At 36.2% G+C, this 18,685-nt stretch overlaps 1 protein-coding gene across 3 annotated transcripts in view; it reads left to right on the top strand.

Moving 5' to 3' along the window:
- The window catches only part of TOP2B (DNA topoisomerase II beta), a 67,786-nt gene that overhangs the window by 25,137 nt on the left and 23,964 nt on the right, over positions 1 to 18,685 (top strand). For all 3 annotated transcript variants that reach the window (XM_074838984.1, XM_074838966.1, XM_074838973.1), the window contains exons 7-16: positions 1,059 to 1,271; positions 1,353 to 1,526; positions 7,672 to 7,773; positions 7,855 to 7,992; positions 9,545 to 9,683; positions 13,800 to 13,957; positions 14,678 to 14,803; positions 15,653 to 15,763; positions 15,851 to 15,956; positions 16,153 to 16,262. In XM_074838984.1, the coding sequence (XP_074695085.1) occupies positions 1,059 to 1,271; positions 1,353 to 1,526; positions 7,672 to 7,773; positions 7,855 to 7,992; positions 9,545 to 9,683; positions 13,800 to 13,957; positions 14,678 to 14,803; positions 15,653 to 15,763; positions 15,851 to 15,956; positions 16,153 to 16,262 (1,377 nt within the window). The remainder of the gene's footprint in view (positions 1 to 1,058; positions 1,272 to 1,352; positions 1,527 to 7,671; positions 7,774 to 7,854; positions 7,993 to 9,544; positions 9,684 to 13,799; positions 13,958 to 14,677; positions 14,804 to 15,652; positions 15,764 to 15,850; positions 15,957 to 16,152; positions 16,263 to 18,685) is intronic.

Raw genomic sequence — 18,685 nt, 5'->3', positions numbered from 1 at the left:
ATGGAAACAATTATCTAGACTATTTTGTATAGGGTTAAGAACAAGATTTTTCAGGGTTTATGTCATGAATTTCATTAGCCTAGCTGGACTTCAGTGCAAACACCCCTTCCTCCGCATTTGAACCCATTGCTCATTGTTATTGTTAGCACATAGAGGAAGGATTGAATGTAATCTGATCTACTGTATATAGCTTTGAGATGGCCACCTTTCTAAAAGTTTGAAGAACTTTGGTAGAGTATTAGATACCAAAGTTCCTTGGCTTTGGAGTCTTTCCCAATTGGTGGCTTCCTTCTCTTCTTTCTGGACAAGTAATTAATTTCTGGTTATGCTGTCATGTCACTACATAACCAATGCATTTCAATGGTTTTACACATCTCTTTAAAAAATGTAATATTTTCTGCTGACTGCCAAAAAGCAAATTAATCTTGATTTGAGTGTACTTTTTGAAAATTGCATGCTTTATGACTTAGTGCTACATTTTCCAGTATTTTCAAAAATTGTGAAAATTTAGTACAACTGAACTTTGATATATGCTGTGAGTAGGTGTTCTGCTTGTTCTTATAAAAGCACACGTGTTGTTAAACAGGGAACAATACCAAGACTCCTGAGCAAGTTGGTTTGTCAAGAAGCATGCTTTGGTACACTGCACAGCCACAAAGGTGCTATCTCGGAGGCTACTGGGTCTCTGCACGGGGACTAATAAGCCTCTCTTCTATAGAAGTGTGTAGTAGATGGAAACCGTTAAACTGAAGGGCAATAAGGACTGTTTAGCTACCTCACTTGTATCTCATTTAGTCGGTTCTGTGGTAGGCTCTATTTGCATTAGAATCACGTCCCTGCATATTTACAGAAACCACAAATCTGCTGTCACTGGTGCTTGTGCAGATCTTGGTAATGCAATTAATTTTATGCATAGTGTTTTACCAGGGGAAACTTCTAAAAGAAGTCTGTGAGCTTTTTGTTGTGTAGCTGTTGCAATCCTAGCGTAGCTGGAAAATGGAAATGTAGGAGGATAACATGTATTGTAAACTAACATCTAAAATATTTTGTTTTCAAAGACTTGGATGAACAATATGATGAAGACCTCTGAACCCAAGATTAAGCATTTTGATGGTGATGACTACACATGCATTACATTCCAGCCAGATCTATCTAAATTTAAAATGGAAAAACTTGATAAGGATATTGTGGCCCTCATGACAAGAAGAGCATATGATTTGGCTGGGTCATGCAAAGGAGTCAAAGTCATGTTGAATGGGAAGAAATTACCTGTAAGAGCATCATTTAAAATATTTTAAGTGTACTGAGTATTTGATGCAAAGATTAGTAATTGTTATCTGCATTACTCATAGGTAAATGGATTTCGCAGTTATGTAGATCTTTACGTAAAAGACAAGCTGGATGAAACTGGAGTTGCGCTCAAAGTTATTCATGAAGTTGTGAATGAACGATGGGATGTGTGCCTCACTTTAAGTGAAAAAGGGTTTCAGCAAATCAGCTTTGTAAATAGTATAGCTACCACAAAGGTGAGTAGTTAAATGATAAAAATGCGTGCTAAGGTTATGTCCAGTCAGATATTTGATAAAAAAATAAATCTGGGTTACTAAAAATAAATAGGTGAGGTAATCTTTTGCATGAGAGGATCTGGCAGAGCAATTGAATGCAATCAAAATACATTCATGGCAGTATTTCCGAATATGCAGTCATTTTTAAAACACTAGTAATCATTATTGGTGATACTAATATCTTATGTGAGCATACATGGCTAAATAGAAAATGAATGGAACTATTTCATTCCCTCCTTTCTGAGACATTGTAATAAAATAATTCTGAAATTAAGGTAAAAAAAAAATGTACAAACCCCTTTAAAGCTAGTGTTAGAAAGTTTTGGAGGGAAAAAATGGCTTTTGGTGTTCTTGAAAAATGGCTTTCCGTCTGTTGCTTTATGATGTATAAAACTGGCCTGAAATGTTAATTTTATTTGCATTTCTATATAAGGGGATCTAGGTGTTCTCTGTACTTATTAGCAACTGTAGTAGTAGTGGAATGATATCGTAGCAAATCTTCAGTTATGGTAAGGCAGGATTATGCTCAGCGTACTAAAATACAATCTTTGTCCTTCTCAGATTGCTGGGGTGGTCAAGCACCAAGGCAATCACCTGAGATCAACTAGTGTAACTCTCACTTATGCCCATTCAGTGTGGCCCAGGTTTAGGCATCTGGGATCCACCATGGTGAGAGAAAGTCTTTTGTCATTTCTGCTCTTCACAAATTGCACTGGATGAGTGATCTAACAACAGTCAAGCAATTCTAGTCATTGGTGAGGATGTGTTTTGAGAATCTTAACCATGAGCTTCCCAAAAGATAAGAATTTGTAATCAAACACTTGAAAACACTTCCTTGCTTGGATCTGTTCTCAAAGAGTCAAACAGAAGAAAATGCTAATGGTAGCGCAAGTGGTTTATAAGCACCAGTGGTTACTCTAAGTGGGCTCCTAGTCTAGGCAGGTGCCCAGAAATACCAGTATTGATCTTGGTGGTAGATGATGTGTAGCCAGTGTTTTGGTGGTATATAATTTTTACTATATAACTTCTTTCAGTGTCGTTTTTGGTGTAGCTGAACTAGCGTTCAGTGGTAAGGGGGATAGTTTATTTCACTGTAGAATATTTACTTTCTAAGTGTGCATTTTAATTAAATGCTTATCTGATACTTATCAAAACTAGGGATAACAAATGTATCTGGTAGCTGAAAGTTTTAATTCAGGCCTCTTTATGCAACATAAAGAAGAAAAATAGCATAACCTTAAAGATGTATACAATACCTTTATGAAGAAGCTGGCAATGTAGAGAAACTTATGTTTGATATCAAGTTAAGAAAATGTATTTGAAAAACATGAATACTTATTAACTCCTAAGTTAAATTTATTGCCTACACTTACTCAAAAGATTTTGATTTTGACTCTTTTGGATCAATTTTCACCCATCATGCCGTTGCACATACGTTGTTATCATGTATTCTGTAAGAAAATTCATAGAAAAAGTACTGTGTATTCTTCAAAGGTAAGTGTTGTAATTTGTAGTTTTTCCCGCTCTCCCGATCCATGCCTTATGTGTGTGACTGGATGTGGAATGTTCGGGGCCGGTGAACCACCTCACCAGCAATTGATGTGCAACTACCCACTGATGAGACATAATGGCTAGTAACTAACTGCGTCAACTGCCTGTCCCCTTATCTGCTAACAGGTGAGGAGCTCATTTCAGCTGTTTTTTGGTTATTTATCACTGTTTGCTGAAAGCTTTTCATTTCTGTTTCTGGATAAATTTCACCCAGTCATAACTTCCCTTCCACCTTTTTTAAACTTGCTTTAAATTCCAAACAAGTTTTTTTTAGGTTGACGGGGGTTTTTTTGAGGGGCGTGTAGAAGGTCAGGCAGTATGTTGAGGCACAACTCCCTTGTTTTGTTCTTGTAAATCTGTTACCTTGGTCAGGTTCCCATTTATTCACAATTTTGCCACAGGAGACCACCACAGAAATTGACTTCAGGCTCTGAGGCAGCTTTTGAAAGGATGTTTGTAACTATCATGATTGTGCAGATAACCTTTAGTGAGACTTGTATATAAACTGATTAAATATGGTTGTCTCAAGTTCTGAATTTCAAATAGTAGCTGTAGTGGAAATTGTAGCAGAAACTTCAGTTATTAACATAGTGATATAATGATATTTCTAATATGGCAGCACTGCTTGCTGTAATACTACTAATCATTTTAGCAGAAAGCTCAACTGATACAGATGCAGTGTCAGATGATAGACTTGAATGGAGGGAGCATCCCAAACCTGTTAAAATTTGCTGGAGTTCAGCAAGAAATTCAGGACCGTTCCAGAGTGTGATGTTTTCAGATTTATTCTAATAAAATAAATATAATAGAAAACACATGCACAAGAAAACAGGATTTTATTTGTATAGCTAATTAAATGAAAACTACAAATTTATAATTAGCTTCTGAATTTGTTTGCCATACAAACCATTTATCTGTCCATAGAATTTAAATACGGCTTGCCTCGGAATTAGTTGAGGCTGTTGGCTATTGATGACGATATGAATAGAATGTATGTAGGAGCCAGTCTAAGCTTCATTTTTAAGATTTCAGTTGTTACCATTTCATTAGATGTCTTTGCATCCTGAAGCTTACAAGACTGGGATTCAGTCCTAATGGTTACCTTCTGGGAAAAGAAGGTTATGCAGTTTTAATGCTCTTTCTCATAATACAGTATTCATAATAATCATTGACAGCCCTCTAGATTTAGAGGGTATTTTTCTTTTTCTGTCTTGTATTAAAATGTACTGACAGCTGGGGCAGTTATAGACTGTTATGCTTCTATAGTGGGTAAATGTGCCACCTACTGGTGAGATGGTTGAAAGGTTCCCAACTTTGAGCTCTGAACATCCCTCACTCATTGCTACACACTAAGAATGGATACAGGAATGGGGAACTGTTATAATAACTAATCTTCTAAGAACAAGAATTACTGGTAAGTAGCTATTTTTTGATATGTCAGATGTTAGTTTTAGCAAAATATTCGAAGTGCTAAAATTGTAAAAAAAAATTGCTAAAGTTGTAAATACAAAAATATACTGATGTATTCCCATAAGCATAAGTTTTCAGTAATGTGATGAGTAAAAGTAATGCATTTTAAAATGGCCATTCAAATGTGGAATGTTTTTTGAAACGCGTAATTTGATGTTTTCCTGTAGTAGCTTTTCTTTACAGTTTGGAAATGGATTTATTTTTCTTTAAAGTGGCAGGATGTTGGTGGATCAACTTTCACTTGAACTCTCCCTGTGCTGAAACTGTCATCCATATGTGAATAAAAACTTGTGTTTTAATTTCAGTGGGTTTTGGGGTTTGAGTGGGTTTTTTTGTTTGGTTGTTTTTTTTAAGAAGAAATGCCATGAGAAAAATACTTGTATGTATGGTGCTTCTAAAACACACTAGTGGTTTGTGTTGCTGTTTAGTAGGTGACTCTAGAGACTGACAGAAACCATAGATGGTTTCTTTGAAGTGCAAGTACTGGTTTGGTTATCACTAATATTATTTACCACCTTAAGCCATTTTTTTACTTTGTCTCTCTTTTTTTAATTTTCATCTCTACTTTCTACATGAAGTTGAGAACACAGCTACTTTCTGCCATCAATTTAACCACTTCACATCTTCTTCAGTCTTTTCAGATGCATGCTCTGCTGTAGAATATAGAATCCTAACTTCTGCTAGTTGTTTGTTCTTTCTTTTCCTCTGTCTTTTTGGCTGCTGTTTTTTCTTGGTTTTGTTGTTTTACATTTCTTATTTCTTATGTATCCTATACTTCCTCATACCCATCGAAACCTTTTTTTCTCCTCAGTTCTATTTTTAAAACAGCTTTAAAGAAGGAGGTTTTCTTTGTTTGTTACCTCATGATGAATGTCTCCATAGACATGTTTTCTTTATTTTGTCTGTTCTAATGCAAATTGCTCTGAACAGAAAGCATTATTTAGTCTGTATTTTTGTAAGGCACTAATTGATATTAAGCAAAGGTGATCTTCCTTGTAAAATACTGAGCATTAAGTTAGGTATGTTTTAATTGTATAGGATATGCCTGCATCACTCCATTCTTTGTTACAAGATAATTTTAGTCAAAAGCAAGATTATTTTAGTCAAAGCATTATGAACTTTCTAAACAGCCACTAGAATTTAACATTTTATTATTATTTGTACCTTCTTGTCTATAAATTTAAAGGAAGGTATTTGAATAACCAAAATTGTAAACAGCTTTCAGATATCCAGGGCTTTAGGACCATTCATATTTTTGACATCTTTCCAAGGAAAGCCTGCTATTTTACCTGTAAGGGAGGTTGTATCACATTGGACTTGGAAATATTTAACTATATTTATCACCACTGGTTTAGGCAATTTCAGTAGTCATTGTTCCATAGAATTAAAGACTACAGCATACATACCTTCAAATACCAATTGTTTTATCTATGAAATAAGTTTGTGCTGGTTTAGTCTTTACTAGTGCTTCTGATTCAGATTACTACTTCACTGTAGAATAGACCCCATCATTGTTAGGTTTCTTTGACACTTGTAAATCAGTAGTTATTTTTAGGATGTAATAGATCTATAATAGACCTTTTTTTCCAGAAAGCTTTTGTGAAATGCCTTTATTTTCCAAGCAATTTAATCTTAAAATTACTTGTCTTCTAGCAGTATGTTTTGGGTTTTTTGTTTGGTTTTTTTTGTGGTTTTTGTGGGTTTTTTTTGTTTTGTTTTTTGTTTTTTCTGTAGCTGATTTAAAGTTTAAGTCCAAAGAGAATTGTAGCTAGAGAAGGTGCAAGAAACTGTGGGGAACCTTCTGAAGGTGTTCACATGCTTAGTGCTTCCCTATTTAGACTGAATTTCATCAATAATAAACCCATTATTTAAACATTAAAAATAGTATGTATTTTAATCACCCTGCTGTATTGCAAAGCATGAGTTATATGGCTTCAGAAAGGTAACTTTTCTGACTTGTTACTTCCAAAGTTTCACTTCATAAATAAGTATATTTTCCTGAGGATCTGTTGTGCTACGGATTGTAGTTGGGAGGTGAATACATTGCCTCTGCCAAAAGTTTTCTCGCAATAATGGCTTCACTTGAAATACCTAGTTGAAAAGGCCTTAAGCAAGGATAACCAGTACTCAGAGTCCCCTTTTTTTTCTAGGATAAAGGGAAGAATTGTGATAGGTACCATGAATGTTTCACTTTCAGCTGTTGTGCATCAGAGGAAGAAAAAAATTTTTTTTTTCACTGTGATGATGCAAGAAATTGCTTATAAGCTTTTTTTTTTTTTTTTTTTTTTCCGTCTGCATTTGGGCAGTGACTGTAAGGGAGCTTGACTGCTCTTGTTTCTACAAGACAGGTAGCAACATGATTATGTAGCTACAAGTTATTGCCCTGTGGTATCCGAAGGGGTCAGTTTGCCAGCTTAAGGTTAACTGCATGCTCTCTTATGTATCTCTTGTTGCTACATCAGGTATGAACTTGGAGCAGGCTAGCCCCAGGCTAGCAAAGAATGCTAATAGTGTTTATACAGAGAGTTCAGTAAATACAGCTAAGAAAAGGTGAGATGACTTTTGGGAAGGAATAAGCATGGATGCTGTGTATCTGAGGGTGAGCCCCTGAACAGTTTTTTATGAACCAAATGGGGAAAGTTTAATTTGAGGAACAAATGCGTGATGTTTTTAGTCCACAGTTATTTATGTGCCTGTTAAAGATACCTTTTGACAGCCACGTGGTGTTGCAGGTACCATCCCAGTGCTACAGAGTAATTTTCAGATCTGCCATACTCCCAAAGTTTTGTACCCTGTTACAAGCTGTAAGCAGCTACATTTGAAGTTCACTGCTGTAGAGTGGATGAAAGGTCTTCTGCTTCTTCTGTTCCCTGTAACATCCATCATCCTCACTTGTATGAGGACTGTATGACATGAAAGAGAAACTTTAAAACAAATTTTCCTTTGTTATGCTGCAACTTATTGTGCATGGATTTCCAAATTTAAGTATGACTACAGGAACTTTGTTAATACAGCTAAAAGCTATTAGGAAATTTAATGGGTTTGTTCTTTTTTTTTTTTTTTTTTTCTCTCTTCCCTCATTAAGGGTGGTAGGCATGTTGATTATGTGGTGGATCAGGTTGTGGGCAAACTGATAGAAGTGGTGAAAAAGAAGAATAAAGCTGGAGTTTCAGTGAAACCATTTCAGGCAAGTAACTTTATACAAAAATATTGAAAAAGATGAATGTGGTAATTTTGTTGATTAAGTTGGTTTCTATGTTTTCAACAGGTGAAGAATCATATATGGGTTTTTGTTAATTGCTTGATTGAAAACCCATCATTTGATTCCCAGACAAAGGAAAACATGACATTGCAGCCTAAAAGTTTTGGGTCCAAGTGCCAGCTATCTGAGAAATTTTTTAAAGCAGTAAGTAAAGCATATTTCTTTTCTTCTTTGAATCAGGAATTGAAATGCTGGATTGAGTGTATGTATGTTATGTAGCAGAAGATTAATTAGTGCATTATGGTACTCTGGTGACATTAGCATACTATGAAAATAGGATGGAGCAACTTCTGTTCATTCTCTGGTCTTAATAATGGAAACAATGACTGTGTTTTGGCTGTCACCCTGGATTTAAAAGCAAGCTTCACCTGATCAGCTCATTTGTTGGAGATTCTGGTATTTATATTGGTGAAATGAATTTGACTCTTAAAACCTAAACATAGGCCTTGACTAATTTCTTGTGTTAAGGTATTTTTCTGAAGTTGAGAATATTGTCTGCCTTTGATATCAGTATTATTCTCTTTCACTGAAGTGAAAAGAAAGGGAAGGAACATGTCACATTTACTTATTCTTCCAGTAATCAAGGAAATGCAAAATTGTGGCTGTAGTTTTCAAAGTGATCATTATTCTGTGCGACAAGTTTAGAAATTTTGGCTGTAGACAGGCTAAAATTGCTACTCTAAATGAATGTTTTAGTAGAAACACGTGGTAGAGGTTTTTCCTGTACTACATTTTTATACAAGGAAGGAAAAGTAGAATTCTGGTAGCCTGAACTTAATACTAAGTCCTGCTTATGCCAGTAACATAAATGCAACTCCAGTAGTAAGGAGAATGGTGCCACTGCTAATACTCTTGGCATCAAAACTTAACTTGTGTAGTGTTTTATTCTTCTAATTCTGTGTTACTGGTGACATTCTCATAGAACTTATGGGAAAAAATAACACAATCTCATATTAATTCTTCAGATTTTGTTATATATGGTGTATTTCTATCAGTAGGTTTGATTTACAGTGTTCCTAATATTCCCAGAAGTGAACGCTGATCTCCAGAGGTGTTAAATGTGCAGCAGAATCTCTAACCAATGAGTGCTGTATTATGGGAGATAATGAGAAGCCAAAGCTCAGTATTTTGCTCCACCTGTGTTTTCTTCTGATGTGATACCAAACCTAAAGCAATGTGCAGAAAATATGCTACATGCTATTTTTGCTGCGGGTGTGTTTCTTAAAATGTTATCTGTTTCTCAAGTGGTTGATCTAGAGCCTTATTCTTAAATGCTTTTGGTTGTCTTTCAGCCATTTTCAGTCATTTCCAGAGAAACTTTAAATGGTCATAAATATCCCATTACTTTTTGCTGTCAAAGTCCAGGAAGCAGGTGCTTAGTACCTAAGATGTCTCAGCACATCAACCACACAACATAAGGCCACCTCTTATTAGGTCTCAGTCCTCTTTTCCTCCTTCCACCAATTATACAAGGGGTGAAAAAGGAGCTGTGTGAGTGTTGTGTTTTTATTTTGTGTGCATAAAATGCTAGACAGTAAGGTATGTGTTAGTTCCCTGACCTTTTATATGTTGCAGTTTTTAAAATGTAGAGAGCTTTGAGAAACAGTGTTTGGTTAGTGACTTAAAATTGAGATACAAGAATTTGCTGTGTGAAGCTTTACTTTTCTCATCCACAACTCTGATCTGTTGCTTACAGGCCTCTAACTGTGGTATCATAGAGAGTATTTTGAATTGGGTCAAATTTAAGGCACAAACTCAGCTGAACAAAAAATGTTCATCGGTGAAACACAGCAAAATCAAGGGCATTCCGAAACTGGATGATGCTAATGACGCTGGTAAGAGCACTTATTTTTAATGTCTTTGATGTTTCACAGATTTTTTTACAGACATCCTGACTATTTCTCACTCTTATGTATATTTTTTTAATAAAAATCTTTCTAGGTTTCTAAACTTCCTAAAGCTAGAATTAAAGCGTGATGGTGAGTTTGATATTAGGAACACCATCCTCTCCAGGGTAGAAAATTAATAATGCTGAACAAAAATGGCAGTTGAGTTCCATATTGAAAGAGTGCATATTTTCTAATTATGGTTTCCAGCTAAATAGTGTTACCAATATTCTATTCTGGAGGTGACTCGTCTTCTTGACCTTTCTAACATAAAAAGATCAGAATCTTTATAGGGTCACAAGCCATAGGAAGTAGATCATGTAGTGTGCAGGCCTGAGGGAATGGTTCAAGAGACTTTTTTCATGAGACTTTAAAACCCATTAGGTTGCTATCTGGGAATATAGGGCAGTCTGGCAGTCTCTGCTGGCTTGCTTCCTAGCACAGACAGGAGTCAGGATCAGCTGGCAACCTTTGTGCCAATAGCAATGGGATGGGAACTGTCCTTGAATTATTTGAGGGGCACCTGTGAATAGAGCTTGAAATGTTGCCATCCTGTGCTAATGTTAGTTGATTTTTAATACATCCTTACATTAAGCAAAGAGACAAATTGGAATGAAGTAGGTGGGTGGGTTAAGTAGGTAAAAGCATGGTAAAAAGACTTTTTTGAGCTCCAGTGTTCAAGTCAAAGATGACTTAATAAGATGATGAATTCTGTTTAATTTATCTCCCCTTCTTTTTGATTCCTTGGGCTCAGGTTACTAATTTTTTTAATTGAGGTTTTCTCAGTATTTTATTACTTTTCCAGTTATTCAGATGTCATATTTTGCCTCAAACGTGTCTCCTTTAACTAGTGTTTTGCTTGTAGAATTTCTATTCCTTAGTCAGATGCATGTTCCTGGTGTTTTTCTTGCCTAGAAATGCTGTGTTTTTATGGATATCAAGCCTAGTGCTCATAAATAACAGCATGAATGATTTTGGATACACTGTCTACGTAGTTTTTTTTTAGCTCTGCTTTGGACACCAGGCTTCAAAATCACTGCTTAGTCAGGTTTTTTTCACTGGGGGTGAGAGGAAGGAAGAACCTCTAACAGGGGCCAAATAAAATATTACATTGCCTTTTACCCTGAAACTTCCTCAACTAAGAAGGCATGTTTGAGCTCAACACTGATACTTAAAGTTGTGCATGGCTTGAATTCCTGTTACCCAGGTATTTATCTGCTGCCTGGTTGCTCATATAAGGGAGCAGGAACTCTGCATCTCCCAAGGAGCCTTACCTAGGTATTTGTTTATTGAAGGTCTGGAACATACTAGATTTCTCACATTGAAGGCATTGCACATTCGGGGTGGACCCACAGGAAGGCAGAGGCGCATTCAGTTTCTGAATACAATGTGTGTTATCATGTTCACACTTGTCCTGACTTTCTGAAGTGTTATATATACTGGCAAAGATGTTTTAAAATGGAAGAATGGAAATAATACTAAGTTTAGTAAAAAGTTCTTTAGTCCTTTCTTTTTAAAGACTGAAGGTACCATATGGATCATCTGTTCACTCTTGAAAATCAATAGGATTTTTTTGTTCGTGTTGCACAAGAACTAAGCTAATATTATAATCAAGATCTCCGACCTCTATAAAAAGCTGCTTTCATTGAGAAAGGGAAGGCAGAAGATAAAACAGAAGAGTGACTCCTTTAGTGTGGCTGAGTGTGTTGGTTGCTCTGCTCTTGAGAACTTGTCTCAATGAACTTTAATTGGTGACTGCATCTGACTGAAAGCTTGATGTTTCTTCACATAAGGGGAGAAGGAAGTCCTGATGCCATGGAAATTCATTAATGAATGCACAGACAAAACACTGTAGAACTATCAATCTTTCTTTCTGTCTTTGGGATCTTAATAGAAAGGATTGGGGATTCTCAAAGTTAAGGGAAGGACTGTACCTGCTCTTTCTGTGTGTGAGAGGTGGTGATCATTTCTAGGTCCAAAAAATTCAACTCTTCGCTGTATGAATGTTTGCTATGAATGTGCACATAACTAAGCATATCGTGAAGAGTTACACAGTTACAAATAGTCCTTTCTAAAGAATTTCAGATCTCCAGAAGCTGGAGAAAGGGTTTAATGGATGCATGAAGATACAGTTTCAGGGAGGTTGCTTTCATTCATGTGTGTCACATATTCATACATGTCACACAGAGGTTATCTGTAATCTGGCAGCAAAATACAGTAGTTTTATTTGATGTCGTTGTGTTTCAAGACAAATATCTGTAAGACTTCTAGGAATTAGACTCTCATAAGCACCCCAAATCAGTTGAGGCAACAGGGTTGGCTTTGGTTGGCTTTGGTTTCTAATAGCAGGTGCCAGTAGTTGTTGGACTGAAGTAGTCCAGTGCAGCTGGGAGAGAATAGTGTCTGGCCACAGACCCCTCTGGCTTTAATTCTTCCTGTGGATTTTATATTTTATTTTTATTTCAGGAGTGAATTTGTAGCTGAGGTCCAGCATCCACAGGTTTCTTGGGTACCAGGTGCCACTGAATTTTTGAATCAATACTGGTTAATGCTTAGGAATGGGAGAGCGCTGTATCTGTACTTGCTGCAGATTTCCTCCCCCACTGAAAAGAATGAGTCCTATACCTGGTCATTCTTGCTTTCTTGAGATCTTGATGAGGTATACATAGTTCTATGGCTCGTTGGAGGAGAAGAGGTAGAAATGAAAGGAAAATAATCAGAAATAGGAATACAGGATTGCAAGGGAGCAGCTATATTACTAAATCTGGTGAAGCATAAAAGCATTCTTTCAACTTGCCAGTTTGTATAGTTTTCTCTTTTTGTTCTTTAGAGCTGTGTTCAGGAAAATACCTGACACATTGCAATTCCATGAAATTAACTGCTAATGATTGCATCCATTCCAGAAGAAAGTGCACCTGGATGATATTCAGATGTGTTTTCTGCAGTTCATTTAGGAAAAAGATTGGCTCTCATATATTCTAAACCAGTAGACTAGTATTTTTCTTGGTATTTGGATTCCACCTTGCTGATAGCATGGTAGCTATTGACACCTTTTGATACAGTGTGAATAGCTGCATAATTTAGATTATATTAAGCCATATGTCTGATGCAGAAGACCAAAGATGTTGAATGTAAGTTCTGTGTAATAGGGTTGTTTTTACCTACCAGGTATAGGCAAATCAAAGCATCTATTTTAAATGCCAATATATTCAAAACTATCTTATTAACAGTTTGTGAGACTCAACCACCTTGAAGTTTTTTGCAGTCTTTCATACCACTTGGCCTTGATAAAATAGCAAAACTGCTTAATGAGCATTTGGATCCTTGGAAAAGAGTGGGTTCCTTGTTTGAACCTGCTTATTATTTTAAACATGGATTCAACTATTGCGGTTGCAATAAACAGAACAGTTTTGAGAACACTGGACACACACAGGCACCAAAATGCAGTGTGTCTTGTAGAATCAAAATTACATTATTAGTAAAGTTTTGTTTCTTCTGTTGGAGAAATTTCTGAAAATGTATAATAAGTGCACATGTTCTAATTTTTTGAGCTTTTTTTGTCAAGTTTTTCTTTCAGCCAATGGACAATAAAAAAAAAACAAACCACCAACCCAAAAATGTAATTTAATAAGTTATTTCTGAAAATATACTGTGAGGAAAGGGGAAGTGCAGAATGGGATAACTCCTGTATATAACTCAGACATGCATAATGTTTTTGTGTAAGAAGTTTGCAGCTAGAAAAGGGAAATGGTAAAGGTACAGAAGCAATGTGTCTCTTTTTGTGCAGATGTGTGGGGATGCCACCATTGCATCTCATTTTGTTTATTTTGCTCCTTGTCCATAGCAATCCATAGTGTATTGCTAAGGGCAAGGATACTTATTCTTGTTGTGTAATTTTAGTGGTATGGAGGGCCATCCCTGAAAATAGAAATTCAGCCTATATAAATTACCTGATGTAGAGAAGGAAGAATATTCATGACTGATGTAACTGTATTTTTGTTATTTGAGTTTAAAAGTTATGCTTTCTGATTTTTTGCCTTGCTTCTCCTTCTTCCTGGACTGCAGGTGGCAAACATTCCTTGGACTGCACGTTAATATTAACAGAAGGAGACTCTGCCAAATCTTTAGCTGTCTCTGGCTTAGGTGTTATTGGTAGAGACAGATACGGAGTATTCCCACTCAGGGGTAAAATTCTCAATGTTCGAGAAGCTTCTCACAAACAGGTGAGTATTCTTGTCATCTCCTTTTAGCTGACAAATAGATGTCTCCTGTTTATTTTTGATTTCTAGGGTTACTTCTTCATGTTTTAATTTTTATATTTTCATGAAAATCTTGTGGCTGGGATTTCATAAAGTACCAGCTACTTTGAAGTCTGGGATAAGCCTGCAAATATTAAGTGTAGTCGTACAGTGCTGGAATTATAAAATTCTTTTCTTCATAAGTGCAAGGAAATTCTGCTATGACTTATTAACGTTTTTCATGATTACTTAAAAAACCTAAAATTTTATATTCTCTCCATTGCCACATGATTTCATTGACTCGCAGTTTAAGGCAGTAGCAGCAGCGTTACCCCACTGCATTACTTCTGCTGTCCTCTGTAATTTGCTATAATAAGAGTTGTGTTGCAGATGGCCATAGAAATAGTGGAAAGAAGGCGGCTTTGTGAGATGACTTTTTGTTACATGCACTTTTCTCCCTGCCTTTTGGACCCAAAGTACTCTGGCTGTAGAGGAGAAAGGGAGTGGTGCAATCTTGAGAATCTGCATGTGCAGAAGAAATATTTACAACTGTGAAGGCTGAAAGGGGGCTGGGGATAAAAAGGTTATGAATTTGAGGTAGGGGTGCATTGAAAAAGTAGCTATAAAGCCCACCTAAAAAAGATCGGGATATTTATGAATTTCTACTTTTTATACCGACTGCAAAGATGAATTTTTTTTATACAGATTATGGAAAATGCAGAAATCAACAACATCATCAAAATAGTTGGACTACAATACAAGAAAAGCTATGAAGATCCAGAATCTCTGAAAAGTTTGAGATATGGAAAAATTATGATCATGACAGATCAGGTTAGTCTGAAATTCCCAGGTTTTAATATATAGAGCTTCTTAAAATGTGGCTTGCTGCAATTTGGTAGCTTACATTTTTGTGCGTTATAATCTGTCTCTGTGTTATGACAAGATGGATGTATTTAGAGGGAATCCCTTATGTATGAGGTTTCTTCATGGGAATAATTTATCTGTGTGTTGTTTTGGTTACTCCAAATGAACAACTGAACCTTGTTGCACAGTAGCAGAGACGCTAAAGTAATTAAAACATGTATAAACAAGAGTGCTTTTGATAACTCAAAAATATATTGAAAGTAAGGATAAAAAGGGAACAGTAGATGAGGGAGTAATGCTAGAAAGTCGGGGAGATATAAGAATGCAGGCAATTATTTTTGGATAAGCTCGCGGAGTGTTTTGTCTGTTGTTTAGATTTTTGAAGTCTAGGAATCCTATGCTTTGGATATTTGTGAAGTTTTGTTATTTTTTTCCCAGAGAGGTTGAATATCAAGCATCTTAACACCAATGGGAACTGTGGGCCAGGCTTGGCTTTCTTCTACAAAGATTCAGCTCCATGGTGTCTGGAAGAGCTGTCTAGCTTTCAGAAAACATGCCACAGGCAAAGAAACCTTTGAGCTGCAGCTGTGCTCTTGGCTTGGAAGAGCTTATTATTAGCTCAGAGATAGTGCCATTCACAGGTGGCTATTTTGTACCCAGGTCCCATTTGGAATACAAATTAAAACTAGCTGTTCCGTTCTGTGTTTTCTGTCAACAGACATTGTTTTGATGTATCCAGGCCAGTAAGTGGTTTTTTTGGTGGTTTTGGGGCATCTGACATTTTATAAGATAGTTTATTTTCATGTTCTGATTCAGGATCAGGATGGATCTCACATAAAAGGCTTGTTGATCAATTTTATTCATCACAATTGGCCATCACTGTTGAAACATGGTTTTCTTGAGGAATTCATCACTCCTATTGTAAAGGTATGGGTTCTATTAATAAGATTTTATGTATTACTTACAGTGCAACAGAAAAGTTGATCAGGTTTTTTTGGGTTTTGTTTTTTAAAGGCAAGCAAAAATAAGCAAGAACTTTCATTCTATAGTATTCCTGAATTTGATGAGTGGAAGAAGCATATGGAGAATCATAAAGCATGGAAGATAAAATACTACAAAGGTTTGTTTAAAAAAAAATAAGTGAACCTCATGGATCTAAAAATACATAATAAATGGGTGCTATGAAGTTTTGTTTGTAGCTGTTTTTTGATAGTATCTTCTGTAATGATTTTATAATATTCCCAGTAAAATAAAAGGGGTAAAATAATAAAACTTAAATTCTGAACATGGAGTAACTATTTCTTTTTATTCTACAGGTTTGGGTACCAGCACTGCGAAAGAAGCAAAAGAATATTTTGCTGACATGGAAAGACATCGGATCTTATTTCGATATGCTGGTCCTGAAGACGATGCTGCCATTACACTGGTAAGAATTTACAAAAGCGCTTCTATGTGATAGGTTTTAGCTTCCGTTGTTTGCTGAAGATGGCACATGAGGACGTCCTAACAGGGTTGGGGTTTTTTTCTTTGAGTAACTGAAATAAATACTTTTGGGAGAGAAGGAAGCTTCTGGAAAAGATTTTAGATTTTGGAATAAGAGCTTTACCCATGTTATAAAATCGGCTCTACTTTCTGCGTAGTAGCTTTGATCAGTTTTGTGTGGTGTGGATATCAAGAAACATTACATTGAGACTTCCTTTTAAAGACAGAACATGCGAAAGAGTATTCTGAGTAAGGCAGTAGAGCCCAAACAAATGATGTTTTGCATCTACTTAGGGATCTGAATTTTATTTCTGAGCAAGTAAGATCAGATAAATATTATTTATTCATTGAAGATATATCAGGGTGGCATACGTGTGTTCATGCATGTGTTCTACATATTTGAACTTGAAATATTTTAGATAGTTGTGTGCAAATAGTTGAGAGTTGTGTGTGGAAGGACAAAGGATGGAGTGTCTGGAATGAAGCTGTTCTCTCAAGCAATGTTTCACCTTTTATCTACTTTAATTTGCTATTTTAATTGTAGGTGATACTAGAGGGAAAAAAGGGTAGGAGAGAAAAAAGAAAAATGGGAAAATACCCATCTTAGACAAAATGACTTTTTCCTTATACTGTGGATCCAGTAAAATGCTGTGGTTTTACCAACACAAAGGTATAGTAGGTATTTGTTCTGTTGAAGAAAACCAGCCTGATGTGTCAGAATTTATTTGTACCACTCATTTTACTTCTGCCCAAGAATATATTTACTTCTGCCGCCTAAATATATCCATGTGTGTGGTTTGCCATCCCAGAGTTAGATAGAAAAGGAATCTGTATATTTGATGTACAGTAAACCAGTTGGTGGAGAGACCCTGAACTCCCGGATTAAAATTCTGAGCTCTATGTATGTAAATAGACCTCCATGTACAGGCTGATATCTGAAGCCATTTAACATGTTAACGGCTGATCCTCACTGTTGTCCAAAATGATATTCTGTCAATTTGAGATGAAGCTAGTCACCTCTGTTACGCCAGAAGCAACTACTGACTAGTAGTGAAGCTGTTAACAGAAGCTTCACTTGTGTTCCTACCCACATTTTCTCTGCTGATAGTTATAATCCCAGCCCTAAATTTACCTCTGGGTGTAGACGATGCAGTATTATAGGCCCTGCCAGGCCTCATGATACCTGTAATCTAGGAAAACAAAAATTATTTCACATAGCAAATTCTTCATTCTGAAGAACTCTTTTGCTAGCAATTGAAGTCTGAATAGCCATTTTAAGTGGAGAAATGAAAAAAACCTTTTTATTCTATTCAAGAATAAACATTCGAGAATAATTTTTATCCAGACTTTTAAATCTATTAATTCTGTTTCTAATCCATTAAAATAATTATGCTGATCAAGCCCTTAGTGATTTGTCACTTCAGTGGTCTAGAAGAAGTATAGATACACTGAAAGGAGCTAGAAGAAAACTAAGAATTTAGTCATGTGTTTACCAAAGCCTGATCTTAAACCTTCAGATGTCTGACATTGTGAATTGTCGAGCTTTGTTCACAGAGGAAGTCAATCTGATGCAAAACAGGGTGATATCACTTAGTCCTTTTCTCAGAGAGTAAGTTACTAAAGTTTACTATTTGTTGTGTAATACCATGGTCTCCAAGGAAATGAAACTACTCACTGAGATCTTTTGGAGTGCTCCAGTTAGATTCCTTTAAAAAAGATAGTGTTGATGACTGTTGTCTTATGCAGGAGAGTGGTTGAAATCAGGACATGATGGAGTCTCTATGTGTTATTCCCTGAGAAAAGAAGGCAGTACTTCAACAACTCACAAAATTTTCCCAAAGTAGTTGAAATTTTGCTTAAACCGCATATTCACTTTTTATGTAGTTTTCTCTTAGTCTTCTGGAGAAAAAATGGACTGGAGGGGAACTCTATTTCTGTAACAGGACAAAGTCTTTTAGAACATTCCTGTGTCTTCTTGTAGTGATAAGTGGTTGCTTTAAAGTGATGCCTTGTTGTCGTGAAGACTAAGGCCCTCAGTCAGCCAGCCTAAACTCTGGCTGTCTTTTCATGCAGTGTCAATTTGTCAAGTTGTCAATTTTCTTAAGGGGATTTTGGTCAACCGCTCAGAAACAGCTACAAATTATTGGCCTTCTGTGGCTGACAGAGCAAACAGCGCATGGAGAGGACAGGAAGATGGGATGTTTTTTCTAATACCTTCAGTTAATTTTCTTGATGACAGCTGTCACATCTCAGTTTCTTGGGACAACTCCGATTTGCCAATTCCCAGGTCAGGATTAAGGTGAAACAACACCAGGGATTCTTCAATTCGCAAAACTCAATTTTTATTTGGTCACAACAGATATTGGC

This window comes from Strix aluco, chromosome 1, assembly GCF_031877795.1.
Source record: "Strix aluco isolate bStrAlu1 chromosome 1, bStrAlu1.hap1, whole genome shotgun sequence".
Lineage (NCBI taxonomy): Eukaryota > Metazoa > Chordata > Aves > Strigiformes > Strigidae > Strix > Strix aluco.
Note: the sequence above shows the minus strand (reverse complement) of the source record. Positions and strands in the feature narration are given on the sequence as shown.